Here is a 14,369-nt window from a genome sequence, read left to right on the forward strand (position 1 = left end):
TCGTGCCTGATGCTGTCTGCGTTAGAGCTTGGAACTTTGCAAGGTTCCACGAACACTTTCCATCAGACAGCTGTTGCTTCAGGACTAAGGCCAATATCCGTTGCCACATGCTGATCTATTCTTTGCCCAAAAGTGTGCATTGACGACGTCGGTGTCCCAACGGGGAAAGGACCACGATGTTTCTACTCCATCTTGCCTCTTGTCTTCCTTCTTGTCGTGCGTGGGACGCACAATACGATAGTGGCTATGGAGCATGGCATGCGGATAACGATGGAACCTGGACCGAGGAGAATATGCACTCTTGGGCTGGTACCCAGGGGACCTGGTGCTGTGTTGCTGGGTGTAGGTTACATGTAGTACACGTACGAGTTAGACCTGGGGATATAATATTTAAGAAGCGTCCTGTGCGACTGCCCTTGGACTTCTCTTCCGGCTTGTCTCTTTACCATCCCCATTTCAATCTTTGCAGGATCACCCTTCCTACAGTTTGGGGTTGCTGAAACGCACATCCGTCAAAATGACACTGCATCAGTATGACTACATCTTTGCCATTGGCACTCTGTTTGCCATGCTGGATGCCTACAACAACGGTGCCAGTAAGTAATCTCTTTTACAAGGTTTGACAATTTGATAATGGAAAAATATCTAATTTATCTGCTTTCTCTCTCTTACAGACGATGTTGCCAACTCTTGGGCCACCAGTGTCTCATCTAGGTCCATCTCCTACCGACAGGCCATGATCTTCGGTACCGTCTTCGAAATGCTCGGTGCCATCACTGTCGGTGCTCGAACGGCCGATACCATTAAGAACGGCATCATTCCCAACTCTGCCTTCCAGGGCAACGCCGGTGTCCAGATGCTCGCCTTCACTTGCGCCCTCGCCGCCGCTTCCTCTTGGGTCATGTGGTGCACTCGTCACTCCGCTCACGTTTCTTCCACCTACTCCCTCATCTCTGCTGTTGCTGGTGTCGGTGTTGCTACTGTTGGTGCTTCTAAGGTTCAATGGGGATGGAATGATGGCAAGGGTCTTGGTGCCATCTTCGCTGGCTTGGGAATGGCTCCGGCCATTTCTGGTGGTTTCGCTGCCGCCATCTTCCTCCTGATTCGCTTCGTCGTTCACGTCAGGAAGAACCCTGCACCCTGGGCCGTCTACTCCTCTCCCTTCTTCTTCCTAGTTGCCGCCACCATCTGCACTCTGTCCATTGTCTACAAGGGTTCTCCCAACTTGGGTCTTGGTAAGAAGCCTGCGTGGTACATTGCCGCTGTCACCATGGGCACTGGCGGTGGTGTTGCGATTCTGTCCGCCATCTTCTTTGTTCCTTTTGCTCGCGCCAAGATCCTGAAGAAGGACTACACCATCAAGTGGTGGATGTTCATCCTCGGACCTCTTCTGTGGAACCGCCCTGCTCCCGCTGATGCGGAAACCGCTGCTGTTCCCGACTACGCTGTTGTTCAGCACCACAAGGATGGCGAGCACTCTTCCGGCAACTCTGTTGATGAGTCTCTCGACGGTGAGGCCCTCAAAAATGATGTGGATGCTACGACAACTCCCGCCGATGCCGAGAAGAACATCTCTGCTGTTGAGGCTGCCAGGCCCACCTACGCTGAGCTCATGGCTGAGAACCAGAACCGCCTCAATGCTAGATTATGTAAGTTTAGAGATCAAGGGAGATATAAGAAAGCCGTACTAATTCGTAATTAGATAAGAAGCGTGGACCTATTGGCTGGGCTATGCGCACTCTCCGCGACAACCCGATGGGCCCTGGTGAGATTTACGAATTCAAGAACATCAAGATCCTTGCTATCCGTATTCCCGCTATGATCACTGCCGGTCTTCTCTATGGCCTCTACTACGATATCCACGCTGCCCAGACCGGTACTGAGGGCACTCCCGATGGTGAACGTATGAAGCGTGTCTACGCCGCTGCCCAGAAGTTCCCCAACGAGGTCGAGCACACCTACTCTTTCATCCAGGTTTTGACTGCTTGCACTGCCTCTTTCGCTCACGGTGCCAACGATATCGGTAACTCTGTTGGTCCCTGGGCCGTCATCTACTCTGCCTGGAAGACTGGCAACGCTGCCGCCGCCAAGGCCCCCGTTCCCGTCTGGCAGTTGGCTGTCCTGTCTGCCATGATCTCCATCGGTCTCTGCACTTACGGCTACAACATCATGAAGGGTAAGTTTCATTCTAAGCTCCGTCTCCTAGTTTGAGTCTGATTCACTAACTCGCCGCATAGTCATGGGTAACAAGATCACCTACCACTCTCCTTCTCGTGGCTGCTCCATGGAGATGGGTGCTGCTATTACCGTTCTCGTCTTCTCTCAGTACTCTCTGCCCGTTTCCACATCCATGTGCATCACTGGTGCCACCGTTGGTGTTGGTCTCTGCAACGGCACCTTCAAGGCCGTCAACTTCCAGCGAGTTGGACTTTTGTTGTTCTCCTGGATCATGACCATCCCCGTTGCCGGTACCCTCGGTGGTGTGATAATGGGTCTCTTCCTCAACGCTCCCCATTTCCTTCCTGCCGCTGCTTCTGCGTAAGCAGCTCATCTACGCACATGAAAAAAAAAGTTATTCTGGGGATGTGTTCAAGGTTGTGGATAGAACTGTGTTTATTACAAAATGATTGATATCCTGCATACATATTTATGGTTGCTCTGTACTTAATTTAATTTCAGCGATGGAGGGGACAATACCTAGTTTAAAAAATAGTCGGCGCGTCTCGCGTGACGAATATCACACATGATGATGATGAACTATTGTTTGCTTGTAAATGATGAATGCATTACTAAATGTCAATTAATGAAGTGATTCTTTCTGGGAAGAGGCTAGTAATAATCACGAGCTGTCATAAGACATTATAGTGCTGTTATGAGTCGCGTCTCAATAAGATATCATTGTTCTCAATGTTTTGGACGTGGTGGTGGCTTTAAAGCAGGTCCAGAAAAGCCATGGACATATATGTCTGAATGCAGGTGCTTTCTCCTAGAGAAACAGGTATGGATAGATGGAATGTTGTAGGAACTTACCCAGTTGCCCACTAAGTAGGGATGTAGCCACGGCACATGAGATATACGGTATGAAGTTTGAACATCGGCTCCTGCCAAGCGAAGGACGGCAAAAGCGAGACCGGGAAGATTTCGAACGCCCACGAGTTGAACGATACGCCTACAAAAGGAGGAGCCGCTATATCTACATTTCCCAGGTAATAACTTATATTTCGCTACTATATTTATATTTCTCCAGTAACTGCTATTATATCTACATTTCTCTCCATTTTTACTACTATATCTATATTTTTCTAATAACTGCTACTATATCTACGTATTTCTAGTAATTATTCCTATATTTATGTAAGAAAGTTCGAGTACTGGCTGAAATAGACGTTCTACGAGGTGGTGAAGTGCTTATATCACTAAATGTATGTACGTATTCATTTTGCTGTCTCGCTGTTTCTGACCTTCACTTGTTTGCAAATGATTCGTTGAAACCCACATGGGATGAGAGACAAGAAGAAGAAGATTGTAAAAATAAGTAGATATAGATGATAAATAAGTGGGGAGATAATATATATGTACTTTGTCCTAATGGCCGACCGCGCTTTTCTTTCCTGCAGTTCATCCGTAGTCATCAACTCAAAATGAATAGATAGAACACAACTCGCTATCATAATATGTTGTAGTTAGACTGCGATAAGTAAATACATGGAGCGACCTCGTAAAGTGTAGGTGGTTAAATGCGTGAGATATTTAGCTCACCAATCATCCTTCCGTAGCTACATAGTTACTGATAAAAAGCATACTTTGAATAGTAACTCAAGGTTGCTAGAGGGCTGAATGGCTAATTTGGGTAAACGCGGCCGCTTTCTGTTTATGGTCTCCAGACTCTTTAAACCCCTGTTCAATAGACAATCAAGCGAGCGCTTTTTAGCTAATCTGCTTTCTCATCATTAGCAGATCAGGAGTATGAATTGATTCCATAGTCTTTAGTGGAAACACTTCTCTAATTGCTCCAATCAAATTTCCCATTTCGTGAGGCTGCATTTGTATGGTACTGCCCGCGCCGATTACAAATCCGAAAACTACGCTACGGTCGGAATTACACAGATCTAGATGCAGCTAAACAAGGCGATTTATCACTTCTTGTTGAACGGTAGCTATGAAACTTCAGATTCGGATAGACTTGAGTAAGGAATGACAAATGGAATTAATTAGATTGGAATGTATACACATTCTCATATATCGGGATGAATTGTTTGAGATATAATAGTCGAGCTTCACTATGTATTATATAGAACTCATCATCTTTAGAAGCTCCATTCACCCCTAACTCTACAAATTCAATCTTCTCGCAAGAAAAGAAGTCACAGCACACAAAATGGCGAATGAGGCATTATGGTTAACTGGGGTTGGCGAGGCGCCAAAGATTGGACTGGCCGATATACACGAGCCTGGAGAAGGTGAGATGTTGATACAGGTGCGTTTGATCTCGACATCGTTCTCCAAAATAGTCCCCCAGAGGTATACTAATTGAGATGCAAAGGTTAAAGCTATAGCGGTTCAGCCTGGAGAGTGGAAAATGCAAGAGGGCCTCATTCCTATTAAGCTTAAATACCCAACTGTCATTGGCCGTAGGTTTCTATCTGAACCCGCACTCTTGTTATCATTTCCTAACAAGACCAATAGTTTGCGCGTCTGGAATTGTTGAAAAGACTGGCCCTGGTGTTACTCGGTTCAAGCCAGAAGACCGCATTTTGTTCAATTCTTCTGGCGTTCTTCGAAATGACTCTCGTTTTGGCGCCTACCAGAGATACTGCCTTGTTCCTGAAAAATTAGCCTCAAAGGTAACCTACTTTGTAAACAGTGGTGCGATAAACATATCTCTAATTGCTATGATATATAGATAAGTGATGTATCATTTGACGAAGCCGCCAACATCGCTACAACCTATACGGCGATGAGTGCTCTAGTCCTTCATCTTGGCTTGAACAGGCCACAGATACCCAGTGCACCTGCCACTGGTGAAAGGATTCTCATTTGGGGAGTATCATCATCGCTAGGAGTGTTTGCAACTCAATTGGCTAGGCTAGCTGGTTACGAGGTTGTCGGTGTCGCTTCTGGCCGCCACAAGCAGCTTGCAGAGCGATCTGGTGTTACGCATTTTGTAGACCGCACCTCAGAGGATGTCGTCTCTGCAGCGTCTGCACTGGGCCCATTCAAGGCTGTTTTTGCTGCTGCCGATGATGCAGCGGACCAAGTCAAAATCGGAGCGATACTGGCAGCTCTGGGAGGAGGCTCATTTTTATCCACGATGGGTGTTCGGGCAGGAGTTGAACTGCCTGCAAACGTTACGGGTCATTTTGCCCAGTATATTGATGACTACTTGGATGAGAAGAATAGTGAGTTCACGGAGTGGTTCTGGTGGAACTTTTTGGAGAATGCTTTGGCCAAGAAGCAGCTCAAGTCACTCCCTCTCACTATTATTGGGGGATTAGACAAAACAGGAGAGGCGTGGAGGATTCTGAAGCATGGAGAAAATCACGGAACTCGACTGGTCATTGTGCCGGACCACAAGGCATGAGCTTTTTGGCGTTTCTTGCACCACATGAGTTGCAATTGAATAAAGTCGAATCACAGTCTTTAAACGAAGTAGAAACTCAAACAGTGAAGAAGAATAGTGGGGTTTTATACTCAAGGACTTCTAGAAACTTTGTGGTTCTGCGACTTGGTTAATACACTATTGGCTCGAACTGTTGCGCCCTCCACACATGTGGGCCTTGTGGTTGGAGATAATAGCTGCATCAATTTAGCTTCTCAAATTTCTCTTCCGAGTGCTCTTTGACATTGCATTGACTCACCCGCCATAAGGCATTAACAACAACACATTAGTGTCTCTTGCATTGGTGTCAAAAAATGACAATACAATCTCATAACGACAGTTATGTCGTCATCGACAGAAACGGCATTGTTGAAAACAAGCACTTGGTCCATGCTGTCGTCGTGGACTCTACCGGGCAACTTCTGCTTTCCCTTGGCGATCCCTCTCGTATAACGTTGCTTCGCTCTGCAGCCAAGCCTGCTCAAGCGCTGGCGGTTGTGGAAACTGGTGCCCTTGAACAGTTTGGCTTTGATGAGGTTGATCTAGCACTTATGTGTGCCTCACACAGCAGCGAAGAACGGCATGTTGCACGGGCTCAGCAAATGCTAGCGAAATCACAGCACGTTGAAGATCAGTTGCGCTGTGGTGGTCATCCTTCAATCAACTTAGCTATCGCCCGAGAATGGATAAAGCGTGGATTCGAGCCAACCGGAGTTTATAACAATTGCTCCGGAAAACACGCGGGTATGCTAGCCGGAGCTAAAGCTATTGCCGCCGCCTCAGACGACTATCACCTTCTCACACATCCGATTCAGACTAGAGTTAGGCAGGTGGTAGAGGAATTGGCAGGTCTGGATGAACAAGATGTTCGGTGGGGGCTTGACGGTTGCAATATGCCAGCTCCCGCGCTACCGCTCTTCCATCTTGCCAAGATTTATGCTTCATTTGCTCAAGCATCAGATGCATTGGCAAGCGGCAATCCAACCGCCAACAGAGTACAACATATGGGGCGGATATTTAACGCCATGTCACGAAACCCTGAGATGGTTGGCGGCGAGGGTCGATTTGATACGCTCCTTATGCGTGCTTTTAATGGCGCTATCATCGGCAAAGTCGGGGCCGATGGCTGCTATGGGATCGGACTGCGTGAGTCCGAGCGGACCGAAAGCCTTGGGGCTGTGGGCGCAATTGGTATTGCGGTCAAGATTGAAGATGGGAACTTAGATATACTCTATGCGGCCGTGGCCGAAATCTTGGAACAGCTCAAGGTTTGTAGCCGAGAAGACATACAGGCTCTGGAGACATATCATCATCCTAAAATTCGCAACACAATGGGCATCGTTACCGGTACCACGAGCTTCCAGTTCAGTTTTCAGTCGGAAAGAGGGATGTCGATCTTTTAGGAATTGGTTGAAAGTTGCACGCATAGATAATAAGATGATTTAATTGCCCCGATCGTGGAAAACTGCAAACTGCATCCCTATACGAATAACTCGGCGGGATTAGCTAACTGGGGAATAATACCTCGGTATAATTAGCTAACCGGGAACTCCTACCACATTATGTTCATTTTTACTTTCACAAGAACATAGGCTATTGAGTTGAAGGGTGGTAGTCTGGAAGTTGTGGGTGCTAGTAAACTAATTCGGAAGACACCAGATAATCGGCTTGTCTGAACCAACCCATATATTTAATAGTTTTTTCGCCAGTGTATGCCATTGATTCAAAAGAAATAGTCTTTTTCTATAGACGAGATGTGATTCAGAAGATAGGGTGTGGCGGGATTTGTAAGAGCATGCGACATGAGTCGCTAGGTCCTATCTCCGATATAGTTTCGGCTGAAAGAGAAAATAGTGGATGGATATACCATACTGTGGTCGCATTGAGAGTCGTATTGATGGCCATAATGATCGATCACCAGACCAGTTGAACGCTCAAATTATCCCCGATAATTGAACCGCGTCGTCTGAATCCTACCGCCTCATGTACCGAAACCTCGGTAAATACGGAGCTCGTATCCTTGATGTTCGGCAGGATGGAACATAAGTAGGCGTAATTGCTGGAATTTAACACTTAATGTTATAATGAGCCATAGATTTTAATCCGATTAATATTCTTCCCTTGTCATTGTAATTCACTTATTCTGATTCAGCCGATATCCCTCGTGGTCAACGCGATCTTAGCCATGTCGTCTTACAGCGGTACTTGCAATTGTGGCTCTGTCACCGTCACACTTAACGCAGCTCCTTCCGCAACCTTGGCGTGTCATTGGTACGTCGTCAATTGATAGTAACTTCCATGTTGTATGCTGATACGATGAGTCTGCTAGCTCGAACTGTCGTCGCTCAGGTGGACGTTCGTTGAGTCTTACCTCAAACATCATCTCACTTGTCTAACAATGAAATAGCGTTCTCGATCAACTATCTTCTAGAGGAAAAAGACTTCACAGTTAGTGATCCTAAGAGTTCCGCAAAGCGATACCTCGATTCCAATACCGTATCCAAAGCTTCAGTAACGGTGTGTTCAACGAGTATCAATACCACTATGACTAATACTAACTCATATTTTTCGTCAATTAGCGCACATTTTGTCAAACATGTGGAAGGTCTGCCAAGCTTCTTTCATGATCATAACATTGTTTATAGGTAGACAAAGCTGATTGGAGTGCTGTTTGATAGTCCTCTTTTTAGCCAACCCGAAAAGCTGCCTGGCAAATATTTCGTTAAAGCATCACTGTTCGACGAGATACCTTCCACTAGGTCAGACATTTTCTTGGAAAGAAAGATTCATTGGGAAGGAGATGTTGAAGTCAGCGCCTGATGAGCTACATGCGAGCTGTATGATACCTTACAGTACCAGCTTGATGTACCTGCATTATGTTTATTGCAGTGATATGGTTATATAGATATGTTTCATGTTCTATTCATAGTATGTCCTATTGATAAGCGTCCCAATTCTTTCGATATATACTCTTATGTCATCTCCGTCTCGCAGAAATATTTTCGGATTCCTCAGAGATCCTATCCCTGGACCAGTGCCAGTCATGACCACGGTCCCTCGTTCAAGTGTTGTACCTTGCGATAAAAAGGATATTATCTTGTTGACGTTGAAGATAAGCTCCCTACAGTAGTTTGTCAGTTAAGATGGTAGGCTATTTGTAGAGCTTTGGGAACAAACCTAGTATTTGAATCCTGCACTGTATCTCCGTTGTATATTGCCTGAATTGCCAGGTTGCCTGGGTCACCAATAGCATCTGGACTGACCAAAACGGGCCCTATGGGGGCTGATCCGTCAAATCCTTTGGAAAAGCACCACTGACTATTCTTAAACTGCTGACTCCTGACAGATACGTCGTTACTGCATGTATATCCAAGAACGTATTCTCCAGCCTTCTCTTCCGGTATATCCCTTCCGTCCTTTGCAATTATAAATGCAAGCTCGGCTTCGTAATCGCTGGAATCATCTTGTCCTATTTTAGCGACATTAATGGTGGTCGGATGCGGTGAACTAATCGCAGTTCTAGGCTTGATGAAAAGCACTGGTTCCTTGGGGATGGGCATTTTTGCCTCGATAGCATGGTCGTAGTAATTTAGTCCAAGACAGCGAACCAAAGGAACATCGTGGTAATCTAAAGGCGATAGAAGCTATAAAATATTATTTGACTGTGTTACTGCAATGTGGGATCGTAATAAGCCCACCTGCTTTACTGTCATGATTTTGTCCGTTACGGTGCCGTCAAAGGCCGATCCAACTATTAGACGCGCCTGAACATGCTTCCTGTTGTAGGTATCCAATCCGACATCTGGATTAATGGTTGAATCAACTTGACCAAGATGAATCTGATTATCTTCATCTGCTATGAAGCGTATCAGGTGTGTCCAGTTGCGTGCCATGGTCGATGAAAAAATGTGTGGTGGGAGCTGGAAGCATCTAGTCCGGGAGCCTTAGAAAACAGATGGCCGATGTTTATATAGAACAATAGATAGGTACGAACCCTAAGGATGCAATGAGAGATCTCTTATCTTATGTGGCCCGAAATTTCGCCCGAGACACATTCGCCAGCGGTTAGCCCGAAGAATCGACCGAAACCCACCGATCAGTCGATCGGCCAAATGCATGTCTGGACTCTTACAATCGTTTTCTAATCAGGAAATATTTAGGGAGCAGAGGAGATAACGGAAATTTCATCATCAATTTTCAGCACATGGCTTTTTTTCTCTTCTTTGTCAGAGTGTTTGCTATCTATATCTTATAGCAAGTTGTCGGGATATATATAAGGCCCCAGAATGTCATCAACAGTACATAGGTCATTCTGCTGTGAATTCTGCCAAATCTCGGAAAAAATGGTATCAATTGGCAAATCCAAGGCAAAGTCCAGATTTGAGCCATCAAGGCTTGCATCACAAACATAATCGCCGCTATCAAGTGAGAAAGTGCCCTCACAAGAGGTCATGTCAATCTGTTGCACACAGTCCGTTGCATTGTTCTGCTCACTTTCTTCCAGATCTTTACAAACTGGGGAACCATTATTCTTCAAACTGGTATCACCATGCTAAGTGCCTGTCAGTACTACTGTGTTCACGATAAGGTGGGTTATACTTACGACATGAGGAGTAGACTCTTCTGGTGAGTGAGGAGCTGCACTAGGCTGATTCATGGCAGAAGACCTTGAGACAACATGAGCCCTTATGCTACTCAGAGTACTTTGTAGCTTGTCCAGGTTCTGTAAAAGTACAGGTGAGGTATTCCAATATTGCTCATGTTGTATCAACGTCAGGCGCAGCAAATCAAAGCTGGACTGCGCCATGACTTTCTCAGATTTTGTTTTCGCAAATGTTCTTTGTACAAGCTGTATCGCAGCTATTATCCAGAAAGTATTTACTAAGAGAGGGTCTCCATAGCGAATGTGGTCGATCGACGCGTTCCGGACGATACTAACGACATTATCTGCGGCATCAAGGTACCTTGACCATACAGAGTTTGGATGTGAGCTGGATTCGCCTGGCCATGGCGAGGATGCGGTGTTACTGAATACGTTCGTGTCGTCCTCTCTCTCGGCTGCTCGGTAGTCGTTACGGAAGCAATCTTTGTGAAGTATCATTATCTTGGCAAGTTGAATCATTGCATGGATCGTCTGCTTTTCGCTGTCTCTCCGTCGCGCATACATTTGATCCTGACCTGATGGGGAAGAAAATAAATGCTCTGAACGATAACGAAGCTCTTGAGGTAACGACAGCGTAAAGCAAGAGACGCAGTTGTCTAACACAGCGAGTTTCGATGCCCTCTCAAAATCTTGGCCATTTCTCTGGTTTGAGGTTAAACGATTACCCCCGTAAGATCCAGTATCCTCATCGCTAGAAGATTCAACAGGGACGGATGCATTCGATAGAGAGTGCGCGTCTCGCATGAAAGAATTGATGACTATGAACCAGGCTCTGCCACTTTCATTGTCGCTATTTTTCAGTTCTTTCCATCGAAGTACCGGATCTTTCTCAAAGAAGCAACTTGGCTTTTTCTCGCCATTGAACCAGAATTTGTCGTCAACAGGCAAAAGCGTGGCATGTTGTTCTGGGTCCATGCCGAGTGGGCACTTGCGTATGGTAGTCGCGAAAACTTCAAATTCCCAAATAGTCCACCACGCTCTCCGTCTTTCTTCTTTAGCCATCCATACCTCTACAGGATCCATATCAGTTTTGGTGGAAGACAGTTTCAGAGGTAGATCGACGAGATGAAGTCGAAGTTCGTATGCAATTCTAATCACCGCTCCCAGTGACCGCCATGCGACTCCGCGAACACCACTGACCAGTTCGTAGTATGTTGTCATAATGAAAGCCTGAAGGAGGAATAATGGAGGTGATTTGTCACCACAATTTCGCAACTGCTTGTGAACCAAATTCGACGCGATTTCGTAGAACTTGGATGGATTTAGCACCTCTTTTCGAGTGTCATCTCTGTCATTACATAGATGCTTAGCAGACAGTGAGAACATAGAAGCAAGTAAAGCAGTGGCTTGTTCAGGGTCAAGCTCGCTATTGATGCGCAATTGAAAGCTTGGTCGGTGGAATAGTGAAACTGAAGTGAGATCGGAGAAGTATAAGTCTATTCTGCAAACGCTTAGAGTTAACGTGTCGTTCATAATATAGTGATTTGATCTTAAAACTCACAATTGAAGAAACTCATCCTCACATATTTCCAACGCTGCGCAAACATGCGTGGTATTGTCATGCTGTATTGTCTTTGGCGGGGTTGGGAAGAAGTGTGCCTGAGGAGAGCAGGAACTCTTACGACTGTCCTCGGTGTCCTCATAGTAAGCCTGTTTCTCGTGGAAATGATGTAATATCCAGCTTGATATACTATTGGACTTTGCTTTGTGTGCTAGAAGATGTTGTAAAGGAACATCTTCGGCGTCCAAACCTTTACCGGAATCATCGTCTGAACGTCTTTTGGGAAGCTGCGGAACGGGTATATTCGGGTCGTTGTGTCGATGACGAGAAGATCTGGCCTTGCGCTTATGGAAGCTCCCTGTGTTATCAAATATGAGAATTCTTATACATGTACCGCCTAAACAAGATGTAATTACCAAGTTTCGGGCCAGGCTTTTGGGCTGTCGATGGATAGCGGCAATCCTGTTCGTTTCGAATACAGATCTCACAAGATGGAGTTGTTTTATCACTGTTATAGTGGTGACACAATGCCACGCCATGGGTCAGTGACGTTGATATCCTTGTCGAAACAAGGCGCTCATACCATTTAACCTTTCTCCTGTGCCCAAGTCAGAAAACATAGTACCGAGGAGTACATTGAAGGCATCGAGGCAATCAGGCATTTGCAGAGAAGCCACCTGCTGACAGGAGAGAGATATAGACTTACCTTTTGCACTGGTAGCAGGCCCATGGTGAGATACTTGTGCTCTGATATTGTTTTCTCCGGCCTTCCGGGTAAAGCGGCTCGACTGTAGTATCTTTCTCTGATGCCATCTCGAATGATAGCAACAATGCTCAAGCTTTTCAGGACACGTAGTTGTTTGAGGATGCGAAAAATCGGGTAAGAAAGAGGTGTGTGTGTGTGATGGAAAACATCATCTCGTGCATTCGCGATAATCTTTGCTGAGATCACTCTCCACAGCCGGCATTGAATCGTGGAGACCCCATACTTTGCTAAGCTTCGTTATGTCTAGCGCCTCTTTATCCACTGTGCCATCACGCGCCGAGGCCGGCTCGGATATTTGCTAAACGCGATTGGCTCAGCTGTCTTTTTTGCTTTCTATAGACAAGCCTAGAAACGCACCGAAATTCGACCGAGGCCATCGAATAGACCGAAGTTATTGTTGTCTACCAAGAGACAACTCTAGGCTGAGAAGATGGGCGGGATGTAGATGAAGGTGATTGGGAGTATACTTGATGGCTGTGTATAAGACTGTCTAAAAGAAGCTGGGATTTCTCTCAAAAAATTGAACATTATTGATCCTTGAATTGTACTTCACAGCTCGTTAAACATGCCTAAAGTCAGCATTACTAGAATTGCCCACGTCTATTACAGATATCGGGACCTTGACAAAGCCCACAGCTTTTTGTTGGATTTTGGGTTGATTCAAGTTGATCGCAGACAAGACCGTATTTACTACAGGGGATATGGCACCGAGCCATTTGTCTTTTGCGCCGAAAAGGCTGATGAAGACGAATTCGCCGGAGCTGCGTTTGCAGTAGATTCGTTCGAAGATTTGGAGCTCGCCGCTAGCCTCTGCTCTGGGTCTAAAATTCGAGACCTTGATGCCCCAGGAGGTGGAAAGATCGTTTCTTTGCAAGATCCTACTAATAAAATTCCATTTCATTTCATCCATGGGCAGAGTCATACCTCATACGATGCTAATAAAGAAGATCGCGGAACGCGACCATTCAACTATGTACGTGAAGGATGGGAAATGACTCTACAGCTCCATTGAGGCGATATCAATTGACAGTAATTGGAATGCATAGCCAGTAACCAAGAATCGAGATGCCGGAACGTTTCAAAGGTTTGAAAAAGGTATGTTTCAGTATTTTCAACTTCCAAGGCCCATTGATTGAGATTATACCTAGGTCCAGCCATTGTCCACAAGCTCGGCCATTTTGGCATCTGCACTACAAATTTCGAGGAGACCTTCAAGTTTTTCACGGAGAATTTTAACTTCGTGCCAAGTGATGTACTTATATCATAATCTCGTCATTTCTTGATCTGACTTATGACTGATTTGTTTATAGCTTGTACACGATGAGACAGGAAGAGATGTTGCGACCTTCCTTCACCTCGATCGCGGTAAGGAAATGGTTGACCACCACAGCTTCTTCTTTTATGAAGGACCCAAGCCACATGTTCACCATTCTTCTTTTGAGGTCCATGACTTTGATACACAAGCACTGGGTCACGATTGGCTCACAGACCAAGGACATGAGATATGTTGGGGTGTTGGTAGACACGTCCTAGGAAGCCAAATCTTTGACTACTGGTGAGTTCGATTGCCTCAAATTATTAGGTGAGAGACAGTGGCTAACTAGAAGATACAGGTATGACTCCGCCAAGTTCATCATGGAGCACTACATAGATGGCGATTTAGTCAACTCTGATACTCCTGTGGCAAAGAGTAAGCTTGGCAAAGATGGCCTTTCTGTATGGGGTCCAGATGTACCGCTAGACTTTCTCACCTAAGCACGAAATACTCTAGTGTTATGTCTTTTAAAACAGTTTACTGTCAAGAACCATAGTTCATACAGTCCAAAATCATTCCAATAGA

At 45.6% G+C, this 14,369-nt stretch overlaps 6 protein-coding genes across 6 annotated transcripts; 4 read left to right on the top strand and 2 right to left on the bottom strand.

The window, feature by feature from the left end:
• Window positions 1-517: 517 nt before the first annotated feature.
• On the top strand, window positions 518-2,542 carry T069G_10055 (phosphate transporter family domain-containing protein; the record flags this gene model as incomplete). The annotated part of the gene is made up of 4 exons (XM_056177265.1): window positions 518-596; window positions 675-1,649; window positions 1,703-2,176; window positions 2,238-2,542. The coding sequence occupies 4 exons, from the start codon at window positions 518-520 to the stop codon at window positions 2,540-2,542; spliced, it is 1,833 nt and encodes a 610-aa protein (XP_056025743.1).
• A 1,836-nt stretch (window positions 2,543-4,378) lies between these two features.
• On the top strand, window positions 4,379-5,581 carry T069G_10056 (zinc-binding dehydrogenase domain-containing protein; the record flags this gene model as incomplete). Its single annotated transcript, XM_056177266.1, has 4 exons — window positions 4,379-4,477; window positions 4,544-4,631; window positions 4,687-4,844; window positions 4,904-5,581. The coding sequence occupies 4 exons, from the start codon at window positions 4,379-4,381 to the stop codon at window positions 5,579-5,581; spliced, it is 1,023 nt and encodes a 340-aa protein (XP_056025744.1).
• Window positions 5,582-5,913: 332 nt separating this feature from the next.
• Window positions 5,914-7,002, top strand: T069G_10057 (l-asparaginase II domain-containing protein; the record flags this gene model as incomplete). Its single annotated transcript, XM_056177267.1, has 1 exon — window positions 5,914-7,002. The coding sequence occupies one exon, from the start codon at window positions 5,914-5,916 to the stop codon at window positions 7,000-7,002; it is 1,089 nt and encodes a 362-aa protein (XP_056025745.1).
• A 1,516-nt stretch (window positions 7,003-8,518) lies between these two features.
• T069G_10058 (fumarylacetoacetate (FAA) hydrolase family domain-containing protein) lies at window positions 8,519-9,492 on the bottom strand (the record flags this gene model as incomplete). The annotated part of the gene is made up of 3 exons (XM_056177268.1): window positions 8,519-8,720; window positions 8,777-9,243; window positions 9,298-9,492. 3 exons carry the CDS (start codon window positions 9,490-9,492, stop codon window positions 8,519-8,521), a joined length of 864 nt encoding a protein of 287 aa, XP_056025746.1.
• A 356-nt stretch (window positions 9,493-9,848) lies between these two features.
• T069G_10059 (fungal specific transcription factor domain-containing protein) lies at window positions 9,849-12,493 on the bottom strand (the record flags this gene model as incomplete). The annotated part of the gene is made up of 6 exons (XM_056177269.1): window positions 9,849-10,151; window positions 10,203-10,858; window positions 10,928-11,703; window positions 11,764-12,121; window positions 12,180-12,225; window positions 12,470-12,493. 6 exons carry the CDS (start codon window positions 12,491-12,493, stop codon window positions 9,849-9,851), a joined length of 2,163 nt encoding a protein of 720 aa, XP_056025747.1.
• A 601-nt stretch (window positions 12,494-13,094) lies between these two features.
• T069G_10060 (glyoxalase/Bleomycin resistance protein/Dioxygenase superfamily domain-containing protein) lies at window positions 13,095-14,284 on the top strand (the record flags this gene model as incomplete). Its single annotated transcript, XM_056177270.1, has 5 exons — window positions 13,095-13,502; window positions 13,576-13,624; window positions 13,678-13,781; window positions 13,840-14,084; window positions 14,143-14,284. The coding sequence occupies 5 exons, from the start codon at window positions 13,095-13,097 to the stop codon at window positions 14,282-14,284; spliced, it is 948 nt and encodes a 315-aa protein (XP_056025748.1).
• Between the last annotated feature and the right edge of the window lie 85 nt (window positions 14,285-14,369).

This window comes from Trichoderma breve, chromosome 6 (genome assembly GCF_028502605.1).
Source record: "Trichoderma breve strain T069 chromosome 6, whole genome shotgun sequence".
Classification (NCBI taxonomy): Eukaryota; Fungi; Ascomycota; class Sordariomycetes; order Hypocreales; family Hypocreaceae; genus Trichoderma; species Trichoderma breve.